Genomic DNA, 12398 nt, shown 5'->3' with positions numbered 1-12398 from the left:
TGGGAAGGGTGCATTGCTTTTCAGTTCAACTAGCTTAGAACCCCGTGCGATGCACGACATGTATTTATTTTTAAAATAATATTTTTATAAATAAAAAATTTAATATAATATAAAAAACATAATAATTGATATCAAATAGTTTAGATGTTATAACCCTATGTGGCGTATGAGATGTAATTTTAATAAAATAATATAATTATTTTAAATTTATTTATTATTATTATTATTAATTATTTTTAAATTCTTTCATCTCTTTTTTTTCTTTTTTTCTTGATCGTCTTCTTAAAAAAAAGATACATTTTAAAATTTTTTTATTTTTTTTAATTTAGAATGAAAATGAATTGAATGAAAATCTGATCAAGTTTCGATCCAATGGCATTTGGATCATCTCCGCCTCCTCCGCCCTCCTCCACGTCCTCAAATCCCATGTCGTCGGATGCTAGTAGTATAGCAATGAAAAGTGGAGTTCTCTCGATTCTTCAACTTCTTGCGGTGGCTGTTCCTTCTGCCGCCCAGCTTTCGACCCCTCCTTAAGGGCAAGTTTCAGTCCAATGGTACTTGAATCACCTTCGCCTCCCCACCCTCTGTATCCTCAAATCCCATGCTGTCGCTGCCCGATGATAGAGAGGCGAAGGCCGTCTTAGCTTCCGTTCCCCTTCTCCCTAGCCGAGGTTGCCATTGGGCATGTATCCATCTCGACAAATAAATCACTATGGATGAAATTAGAGTTTTGAAACAAAACCATAATCAACTTCATTTTTTCTTTTTCTATTTTCTCCTTTTCTTTTATTTTTTCTTTCTTTTTTTTCTTCCTTTTTCCTCTCTCTTTCATAGAATAGAGGAAAAAACTATCCCGAGCCCCACTGCCGCCACAGCGGCTTTATGCATGCCAACCTCACCACTGTGGCTCTCCTGTGGCGACGACATCGGACCCCTTCATCTCGGCCACACTGCTGATGTCATAGCTGCTCCATCTCTGACCATTGCCGTACTCGCTCCGTCCCTCCTTGCCTCATTTTTTCCTCTCTCGCCCCTCTATTGCTCTCCTAGAACCCGACCTCCACCCTCTTAAATTGCTAAATCCTTTCCTTTCCCCCGCGGCTTTCCTCTGCCACCGTCGGTGGCCACCCTCCGCCATCACTTTCACCTTCTCCTTCTTAAATTGAACGGGTCGGTGCAAGCAGTGGCATCGACCAAATTGTCTTCTTCCATGGACCGTGCAGCGTCTGCAGCCATGATGGTGTCTTCTTTGACCCGCAGGAGGTGGTGACCATTAGGGGAGTTGGGGACACAGTGTTGGTGGCGGAGAAGAAGCACATAAGCGGTCTTAAGAAACCCCTTCGATCTTCCGTGCGAGTATTGCACTTGACGGAGTTCCACTCTCTGTGTCTCTGCGTGCGCTCTCCAATAGAGGATGCCACGTGGCTCTCTTCTTTTCTTTCCTAGCTTAGAACCCCATGCGATGCATGGGATGCGATTTATTATTAAAATAATATTTAATTTTATTTATTTATTTTATTATATCTATTATATATATATATATTAAAAATATCTCGTAAATCTTGCATATTAAGAGATATTTTTTAAAAAAATATTTTTGTATATCATGTTTATATAGAAAAAAGATTTATATTTTTCGTTTCTGTTTTCACAAGAATCAACATCATATGAACTATTTGGATACTAATGTTCTCTTTCAACTACCCGACATCTACAATATCATGCCTCGTAAACCTTTAGTCTGTCTTTTAAAGGTTTACACTTGCAGCCCTTCCCTCCAAACAGTTTCTGCTTCACTATCCACTTTAATGTAGATTATGGATTATCGTAAATATGCATCGGATCGGATGAAAGAAAGCTCGAAGACTCGAAAATCACATGAAAAATAAGCATATCTAAAAGTGTTCAAAGGCATATACATAGCAATATTCTATGTGCCATATTTTAATGATCCCTGCTTAGACTATCATCAAACCTTCACCTAAAACTCGAATAGACCATTGAATCCAAGATTACCATCAAACCTTTACCTGAGCCTCACAAACTTATCGTAAAAGAAAAAAAATGTCGCATTAAATAACATAAAACCCCAACCTCCCACATGGTTGAAAGCATTGAGACGGAACAAACAGAGGAAAAACTTGGGGGGCAAATATTGGATAAATACCCAACACAAAAAGGAAGCCATCTTCCGAAAAAAATATTGGATAATAAATACCCAACACAAAACGCAAGCCATCTTCCACGCCTGCTTTGTGCGGCTACTCCAAGCCTCACGTCAGCACTCCCGCAGCTCTTTCGAAATAGAAAAAATACAGATGAAGCACGGCGAAACATAGGAAAAATCAACAAAAACAAAAGAAAAATTGAAAATTTAAAGGGTAAGCCTTTTGCATCGTCTAACCTTCCCTATTCAGCTGCTCCAAGCCTCTCACTCGATTGAGACACCTGAGAATGAAAAAAAATCAAAAGGTTTTGAAAGCTCCAAGCCCCTCACATAAATTGATTTTTTTTTTTTGGCTTCTTTTTCTTTTCATTTCTTTCTCTTTTTCGGAGATCTGTGGGAAGGAGAACATTTGAGGGAGATTGGAGGGGTTTCTTAGGCTCCAGTTGGGGTTTTGTTTTAAGTATATGGGAAGTTGTGGTGGTGTGAGTTGGTCCCTTGAGCTTTTGAGAGCTTCATCTTGATTTTTTTTTCTATCTTTTCATTTCTTTCTCTTTTCGGAGGTCTGCGGTTTTGTCTCAAGCATATTGTGCGAGTTGATCCGTTGAGTTTTTGAGAGCTTCGTATCGCAACTCCCTTAATAGACTCTGTCAATTCGCAATCCACCCAAGGCCACCTCTCCAGAGCCTTCGCCACCTTCTCCCTCATCTGTGGCCTCCACTCCTCATCCCCACATCTCCTCATTCGTCCCCTCACCTCCCTTTTCTCCTGCTCCACCGCCCCGAGCTTCCGCGAGCGAGCACCACGACATCCAGGCGGCCAATGGAGGCTTCCTGTTTTTGGTCATGTGTCAACCGGAGGTTTCTCAACAGGGAAGTCTCCGTTTTTATATATAATATATATATATATATATATATATATATATATATATATTAGATTAGATGTTGTTCAAGGGTAAATGACTACTTTTAAGAGTGCACTTTTGCTTATCATGGCTTGTGCTGAAGACTTGAACCTGTGTGATTTGCTCTGTACCATTTGTGGGTATCATCCTTGCATGGCTATATTCCGTACTTTCTTGGCAAGTTTGTAATTGGGAATGTATTTACTGTAGTAATTTTCATCCATAAGAGAAATTTTAACGCTATTTATTCTGGAGCCAATTAACGGAAAACCTTTTCATGCTACTAGTTATCTTGACCCCTTTTTTATATTAACAATGTTGATGATGGTATTATTTTCTACAGTGTATAGGCTTTGTGCCATCTTGCTTTCACATTTTCCAACAGTCTATTTCTTCTGATCTAAGATATATATATATATATATCCAATCAAATCAAAATTAGATAAATAGGGGTCTTACATCGATGATCCAAATTGTTAGATATGATTTACTATTTAAAAACTGCTTGCACATCCAAAATTATATGATTTAGAGATTTTTAGCTTTTGCAAAGTGATCAAAAAATATATCTAATTTAATTTTATTTAAGTTATTTAATTTTTGAGTATTTGATGCATAGATTAGAGATTTGTAAATTATATGATTATTTATATTCAAACAGTTTTGAGATTGTAGATCATATCCAATAATTTGAATCATTGATATAGAATCCCTATTATAGAGTTTTAACTTAATCGAATTTAAATCTAAATTTGATCGACCTAATTCTAACCTGGCTCATATATATATATATATATATATATATATATATATATATATATATATGGAGTTATTTTATAATGCTAATGGTGAAAATATTAGCCATTTAAGTACTTCTAAGGAATTAATTAAAAGAAACTAATGATAAAGAATTATTATTCTAATAAATCTTCCATTATCGTAACATGGCGAAAAAGGTATTTAACCGCCCATTGTTTTTCTTTTTTTTTTTTTTTGGATAAAAGAGGAGGGTAGAAAACCTACCGTTGAAGAGAGAACTACAAGAGGAAGAGAAATGGCAAAAGAACAGATTCTCCCTGGCAGTCACAACTATCCTTGGACATGTTAATTCAAAGCCAAAATGCCTTGAAAACTATCAGTTACATGGATCAGGAAGGACCAAAAAAGACAGCTAAAGATCTTCTATTATAAAAGATCAGGCTGACCAGTGATAGCACTGGCAATCTTGGACCCAACTAGGGTGGCAAAGCCGGGCAGCAGCAACATAAGGAGAAAGAAGAAGACTCCATGCTTGTAAGCACTAGAAGAAGATTGAGGAAGGCCATGATGAAAGTCTTAAGATGGAAATAAAAAACTATATCGACGGGCTCCCACTAAACAACAAAGGAAAGAAAAGCTAGTTGAGCTTAGGATTTTATAGGTAGTCCAAAGCCAATCTCCCTTGGGGCACGTTTGGTTCAATGATCAGAATGGATTCAAATAGAAATGACCATATCCCCTAATGTGTTTGGTTTATCTTTAGAATTAGAATCAGAATAAGATTTAAATACTAGGAGAGAATAAGAATTGAATTTTGGAGGATCAAGGATTCTTATTCTCTCTACAATCGGAATGAGAATCGGACTCCATCCAACCAAACAGTTAGAATGTAAATCACTCAATTTCATTTTCATTTTAAAGTTTAACTCTCTCCAATCAAACATGCTCGTGAAGTTTTACTTGTAATTTAATTTGGATTATGGATATCCTCATAGGATAAGAAGGATTTCTTTATCTAATTTTTTAATGACAGGCACGGCTACGATTCTGAGTCTAACTCGAAGTAGGCTGCTGTTTTCTTTTGGGCCTCTTTGAATCGGTGTCCTGACTGCTTGTAGAAAGGCCCAGCAGAGAGGGACCTTCGCTGACGCAGTTTGTTGTGCAACGCTTCTGACATGAATTACTTGAAGGAACTCTCCCGCTGGACTCCCATCATGAGAGAAGAGGGAGAGCATGAGCCTCGGAGTCTTAACATGCATGCTGGACTCTGTGTGATATTATCATTATATATAGAAGATAATGTTCCAGTTTATAGCTGCTTGTTCTTACTGCCTAATCTATGGTTATCTTTGATTCCTTATTATAGAATTACTTCAACAGTCAACATCTTTCTCTGTTGAAATGTTTTTTATCTGATATTCTTCAAGGACTGCACAAGAATCTGAATTATTCCATGGACAGGAAGGTTCCTGATTATTAAACTTGTGCAATGAGGGCATTATTCAAACAAATTTTCTTGTCTGTCACATTTCGAAAAATCCTCGCGACACCTGAACTCGAATCTCCCACAAGTTATAGACTTTAGGTGCTAATTTTTCCTAATTTAAACATTGGAGTTCCTGATCTTCTGAGGCGTGAAGACTTCAAAATATTATGATAGATTAATACCATCCAGTAGCCGGCGAAATATTTCCAAGCATGATAAAATGCATTTGATCATATACCCATGCTAGAAACAACCAGACTAACAGGTATGAAAAAGATCATGAGCTTCATGCCAAAGGGGGAGTTGAATGCAAGTATTTCAGATGAAAGCATTTCAAGTACTAAGGTAGCAATTTGTTGCTCTGCAGCAAGGATATTTTAAATTGCATTGTACTAGCAACTTGATAACCTTCTGCAACAGGCCTCTCTGGGAACAGAACAAGACTGTTAGATGGTAATGGTCTTTGAAGGGAGGGTTTGCTACTAAAAGCATCTACCATGTCCTTAATTATGTGGGTGGACATCGCCATCGAGAAGGGATATTCCAAAAGGAGAAGAAATGACTCGCGAATAAAGCGAAAGCTAAAGATAGGAGGAGGAATTAGATTCACAATAGCTAAAATTCTTACGCACGAGAGCCTCAAAAGATGGAGATGAATTGATCCAACTATTTGTCGCTTCTATTTACGGAGTGCAGAATCTGAAAATCATATTCTTATTAGATGTTCTCGGCCTGTGGCAGGGTGTTTGCATCTAAATTAGGTGTGTAACCTTCCAAACTCAGAATTTGGTGTGTATTCTTCTAAATTATTCTTCTTACCAAGAACCCAATAAAAGGGTGGCATGTACCTGTTCTGGTGCTTAAGTAGTGTTGGGGCCAGAGCGCAAATCAACAAGTTTCTCAGATAAGGTGGAACATCGAGACTTTTTGTGGCCAAAGTTCTACCTTATGAAAGAATGGACCATGCAAGAGTCACAGTAGATGAATCGAGACCTATTATTTCCTATTTTCTATAAACTGGAGCTGGTTTGACTTTGCTTTTATTTTTGGTCCTTTTGCGCTCCTTCCCTGCTTCTTTTATTTTCTTTTTTGCTCTTGTTTCACTCTTTTGAGGGGATGTACTTTCATTCTCTTAATACATGCTTTGGGCCTCACCACATTTCCTCTCAAAAAAGTGGAGCTTGTTGTAAATAAATTGGGCTACAAACACAAGAACTTTTGCGCCGGAAACATAGTGGGTCCCTGGTACAGAGAGTAGCTAATTTGCATTACAGGGTAAAGAAAAAGGAAAGGAGCACAAGGTGACACTGTTGGAGACTGACTGTGGATTTCGGTGGTGGTGACAAAACCCATGGTTCTTGGAAGTAAAAAAATAATGCTGAACATGAATACCTGGAAAAGGCTCGATTGTTAACTTATTGAACAAAACAAAAATTCAAACGTTGTATGAGAATTCTCATTACTGAGACATTTTTTATAAATGTAACAGATGATATTACAAATGAGAACATCAACACTCCCAAATTCAGTCATATACTACACTATCCTATAAATTTGATGTCACAGCATCTTCACGTTATGATAGATGTCAATGATGAATCCAGTATGTTTGAGAACAGCATCAAATGCTGGGATAATAAGAAATATGGAGTGTAATTCAGGAATAAGAGAGATGTGCACATGCATTTATTAGAAAATTCAAATAATCTGATGAACAATACCGCAGATGTAGAGTATGTGATTGTCTGCTCAATTCATCATTCAGAAAGTGGGATGCTTATATACATATCAGGCTACAAAGAAAGAAGGCTAAATAATTTACATATGTTATCTACTATTTTGGAGTTACCCAAAAGCATTCGGCTGCACCGCATTCTCCACCTCCCAACTGCTTGTCCTGTCATGCAAAATGTATTCATTGTCAGAAGAAATTAAGCCCGAAGAAAAATAAGTAACATTTAGGGATCTAGAGGAATCTGACAAGTGTAATTCAGATATAGAAAAGAAAAGCACATTTTTCCTTAACAAGAAAAAACAAGAATCTTCATATCAGAGGTGGAGTCAACAATGAGCATACAGCAACCATTATGTGTAAACTTCTGCCAATTTAGGCTACCTGAGTCATTTTATCTTTGTTCTATTAAAGCCAGAAAATAAGTGTTGAAAGAACAAGACTTTAGGCTTTAGCACTTTTCAATCATAAAAATGAAATTTGTGAAGATCTTTCTGCTAAAATGTAAGGAAGACAATATCTTCTAGTTGTACAGCGATATGCTACAAAATTATTGCACTTATTTTACTCCAAAAAAATTATACTCACACTGTCTGTGAAAGCTGCCTCCAATTTATTAGTTGGTGAGACTGAGGATGCCTCTGTAAATAGCCACCGCTTGCAATGCCAGTGTCATCAGCCACAAAATGCTCTGAACGGCTAGAGGTTGCTGAAGGCGACCAGACCGGAACCACGCCACCATCTCTTTCTGTCCGGCTGCTTGATGAGTCAGCTGTGGACTGCGCAGGACTTTGCATCCTGGCTGGACTGAAATGTTGAACAACATTAACCCTCACTGTTTGAAGGCCGCCTCTGTCAATTTCTTCTCTATGAACTTCTGCATCATAATTTATGTTTGATGGGACTTCCGGTCTGTTATCTCCAGCAGTATTCCCCAAATCTGCAGAAACTTCCTCTTCGTCAGCTCTAACTATCGAAGAAGTGATGCTCGGAACCATCTGATCCTCATGTCTCCCGACTACAGCTGGTGAATTAGCAGTATTTCTTAATGGTTCATGGTCCACTTCCATTTGTATTTCTTCAGGAAACTCAATTGGTGGTAGTTCTGAAGAGTCACCAAGGCCTTCTTCTGTTCCATTTTCTATCGCAGCTCTTGTTGCAGCTTCAAGTTGCCACACCTCTGCCAGAGCTTCTTGCAGTCTGGCTTTGGCTGCATCTATTTCTACAATGGGAAGAGGGTAGTTGGAACCTAGTTCGACTCCTGCAGCCTGTAGTACTGATTCAGCTGCATCCCATGGGTGGTGTATCCATTCAGTGGGCAACCTGGCCAGCTCAGGAAGCCACCGTCGTACATATTCTCCATTTGGGTCAAATTTGTACCCTTCAAACTGCAGTTTCCAACAGTAGAAACGAAAGAAAGGAAAACTTTTAGGGGATTGACGCATACAAAGTCTTTACAGCAAAAATGTATAAAACATGTTAATTGACTACATGACATAGAATTTATGACATAACCACATTAAATATCATATTAATAGAATTGTTACTCCAGAGTGAAAAGAATAAATGGGTGTGTGTGCGTGACGCAGAGAGAGAGAGAGAGAGAGAGAGAGGGGGGTGGTTTGGGCTAGGCCTGGCAAGAGATACTGCACATGAATCATACCTGAGGGTTATCAATGCGATCCAATTCACGACCATCAGGAAGAGTCCCAGATATATACTGCCAGCCAAGGGCATCACTTTCAAGATCAGCATCTAATAGAGTATCCCAGAAGTACTTCATCCCCCACCTCCAAGGAAGTTGCAGGACCTTCACAAAGAAACTAGATACAACCACACGTATCCTGTCATGCAGCCAGCCAGTTGCCCAAAGCTCTCTCATACCAGCATCTACCAGAGGATATCCAGTTCTACCTTGTCTCCAAGCTTTAAAATAACCCTCATCGGTCACCCAAGGAAAGAACCTAAAGTGTGCTAGAAGAGGCCTCTCATGACTGCAGGGATGGTTGAAACTCAAGTATCTAGAGTACTCCCGAAGACCAATAGATCTCAGAATTAAGTTGCAACTCTCTTCACCTGCTTTGTTTCCTTCATTAATCCATACAAGTTGTTTCATTCGAACAAGGTGAAAGACTTTGCGGACACTTAGCTCCCCAAAGTGTAAATAAGGGGAAAGAAGAGATGTACTTGCACCATCTGCTTTTTTCCGATTTACAGAGTACTCAATCAGTGGTCCATTAATAAAGGCAGTCAGAGACTTATCAGCATTGCGCCATCCTGGTGACCATGCTCGAGCAAGAAGTGCATTGCTTCCTTTCTCAGACTCATCCTCAAAGACCAGAGTATCTGAAGCGCACATTGATACATCACCTGATAGAATGGAGTGAGAGCACTTGAGGAATGGCGCTTTTAACGAAAAAACTATCTCCTTGATATTTCTAAGTTTAATGTCAAAACAATAAACAATTCAGATTGAAAGTTCGAAGAAATAGTTAAAATTTAAAAGCATATATATGCAGCATATTAGATAAGGACTACCAAGGCTCCAAAAGATGCAGGTTACATTTCAGCTTACAACTGTAGGATGACTAACAAGGTGAATTAAAAGTTCATACAATTTCCTGATAAATAATCAGCATGTTCACCGTTATCACAATGAAGCTCATAATTCTGATCAAGAATGTTTTCAAGTCTGAAAGGCCAAAGTTAGTATCACAGCAATGTGCCTTTCTTTATCAAAGAGTAATTAATGCTTGAAAAGCTAAGAAATTATGAAAAGTAATTCAATCAGTAAAACGTTCCAATGTTCCACTACAGTGTCATATATTAACAGAACATTGCCAATGTAGCAACAGCAAGTGACACTATAAAATGTTCCATGTTCAATTAAAGGCTGACCTAGTTCACAGTAGCTAAATCAGCAATGGAAGAGTAAAAGGTGCAATATCATAAAAGCAGGTCATACCTGATGTTATTCTTTTGGGTGGAAGCAATGGTGCTGCTGGATCATAAGGCATGCTAAGGCATTTATTCCAGAAAGGTGCAAAAGTTGTAAATGGCCGGCCATTTTCGTCGTGAACTTCCCATGGTTCATAGAGCAAATCCGCATTGAATGAACGGACTGTTATGCCTCGAGCACTCAGAAGTTCTTTCAAACGATGGTCCCTCACAAGAGACAGAGGATCTGGAGAAAATTAAAAAAGGATAGTCAGATGCCAGGATTACATAATCAAGATCTGTTTACCTGTAACCTCTGTTCTTTAATCACTTAGTAGTGTACAACACAAGTTGGATGCACTTGGAGATGAGTAGTAAATTATATGCCTATAACTCATGAAAATGCTCCATTCAAACTGCCTGATCATCAATGTCCTCTAGTATAAGCCAAGACATATAGTAGGTAAAACCAAAATGGTGCCCAACTAATCAGAAGAAAAGAAATGGTTTTAGTGTTGAAATACTATGGTCGATTCAACACTCACAAGAACAACAGACAAGAAAGAATAATTGCCCCACATGTTCGGTGCCGATGAGAAAAAGAGGAACATTAACAAAGGGAAAAGTAAATCAAATCCTGAAACTGATGTGGGTAAGGATCCATGTGCCAAATAACCAATTCCTATTTTTTGAATCTAATATGCATCTGACTCAAACTCAAAACAGCCAGATGATTATATACTAAGGGGAAAACATGTTCCAACTTTCATTATGTTCAAAGATCAATGAAAAAGAGGAAAAGGCCAAATCCTGTATTAAGAATAAAGAAGAGAAGAAAACCATAAGCAAGATGTGCAATTTTCTTATCGAGATTAGAAAGGAAGCGTTTGATAATTCAAAAAAGTAGCAACATACTTATTGGTTAGAAAATAGCATGGGAATTGAATACAAGAACAGGTCTCTACCATAAAAAAAATAGCATAACCGGTACCCAAATGAACAGGTTTAAGAGCATGATAGTCTTTTTTTTTTTTTTGGTTTGTGTTTGGTTGGGGGGGGGGGAGGGGGGGGTGACTAGTGAACTCGGAGATGAAATCTGTATCAAAACTTCCCAGCTATCAAATCTATCAGAAACATCATACGAAACCAAGTGACAAATAACATAGGAACCCCAAGGACACATTGAAAAAAAGAATAAAATGACTTGAGATCACTCTAAATTAATTGAATAAAGAATCAAGACCAATGAAAACACAAGAATAAAGGGGAAAGACGTATCTGGGGAAAAAAAGGATAAAAATGAAAAGATAAAAAACATAAGACATTTTACAAAGAAATAACTAAACCCACGCAACCTAAACAAAACAACACCAGTTCATCCAAACATGAATACCAAAAAAATAATAAGGTAGACAGCCTTATCCATACCATGGCCAAAGAAAAAGAGATACCTACCAAAAAAAAAAAAAGAAAAGAAAAAGAGATAGGGTAGAGAGAGACAAACTGACCATAGAGATGATTGAAGAAAAGATTGGTGGCACCAGTGGAGTGGACAATCTCAAGGAGGGTGGAGGCAGTGTCCAAGGACCTCTTGGTGATAAGGGACGTGCCAAGACTCCTGAGGGAGGAGTCCAGGTGGAGGAGGCTCTGGCTAAGCCACCACCTGGAGACCCTCCCAGGGTAGTAGGGCCCCTCCTCCTCAGGGGACCAGATGAACACAGGCACCACCTCCCCTAACCTCACCCCAGCTGCTAGTGCCGGGTTGTCCTCCACCCTCAGATCCCTCCTGAACCATACTATGCTCCTATTATTACTGTTGCCGCTGCTGCTGCCAACACCTCCTGTCATCACTCTATGGAGTCTCTATATTCCTTCTTTCTTCCTCCCAAGAAAATGGGGATAAGAGAAGATCAGACCATGCTGCAACTTGCACCATGCTGGGGGGCTGCAAGCAAAAAAGCCATCAGAGTTTTTTTTCAATTTTTTTCTTTCCTTTTATTCTCTTTCTTTTTTGGTGGGGGACAGGGCTTGAGCCAAATGGATGTGGGGATTGGAGTGATTGGCTTTGATTTTTTTTCTTTTTTTTCTTTGTTCCTTTTTTGTTTTTGGTAATGGTTGAATGAGTGGTTTTGCTCTCATTATCAGGTCGCTTTCTTGCCCATTATCTTTTTTTTTTTTTTCATCTCATCTCAGCAAGTTTAAAGATTTGTCCCCCCTGTCCACCGAATCTTACAGAAATACCCTCAATCTCGGCCACACAGTCTTTTTGAAGTTTTGGGAAATACGGTCGGCAGCATTCTGATGCATCTAGAAATATGCCTATCCCATTGCAAATGAATAATTTAAAAGTCTCATAATAAGTCCATGTAGCATAAGTATCTGACAGCAGTCAAGTTAGCTGAATCACTCTTTCATA

General features: G+C 38.6%; 1 protein-coding gene across 1 annotated transcript; it reads right to left on the bottom strand.

The window, feature by feature from the left end:
• Positions 1 to 6969: 6969 nt before the first annotated feature.
• LOC105056817 (cryptochrome-1) lies at positions 6970 to 12020 on the bottom strand. The gene is made up of 5 exons (XM_010939142.4): positions 11491 to 12020; positions 10011 to 10229; positions 8709 to 9415; positions 7634 to 8433; positions 6970 to 7210 (listed from the first exon to the last, which is right to left on the bottom strand). Exons 1-5 carry the CDS (start codon positions 11828 to 11830, stop codon positions 7159 to 7161), a joined length of 2118 nt encoding a protein of 705 aa, XP_010937444.1. The 5' UTR covers positions 11831 to 12020; the 3' UTR covers positions 6970 to 7158.
• Between the last annotated feature and the right edge of the window lie 378 nt (positions 12021 to 12398).

The sequence above is a fragment of the Elaeis guineensis genome, chromosome 13 (assembly GCF_000442705.2).
Source record: "Elaeis guineensis isolate ETL-2024a chromosome 13, EG11, whole genome shotgun sequence".
Classification (NCBI taxonomy): domain Eukaryota; kingdom Viridiplantae; phylum Streptophyta; class Magnoliopsida; order Arecales; family Arecaceae; genus Elaeis; species Elaeis guineensis.
The sequence above is the reverse complement of the archived record's forward strand: the minus strand, read 5'-3'. Positions and strand labels throughout refer to the sequence as shown.

Coding starts and splice junctions, on each gene's coding strand:
- LOC105056817 (XM_010939142.4), bottom strand. CDS start 11,830: ATGACAGGAGGTGTTGGCAGCAGCAGCGGCAACAGTAATAATAGGAGC. Junction 10,230..11,490: donor TTTCTTCAATCATCTCTATG/GTCAGTTTGTCT, acceptor AATTTTCTCCAG/ATCCTCTGTCTCTTGTGAGG. Junction 8,434..8,708: donor ATCGCATTGATAACCCTCAG/GTATGATTCATG, acceptor TGGAAACTGCAG/TTTGAAGGGTACAAATTTGA.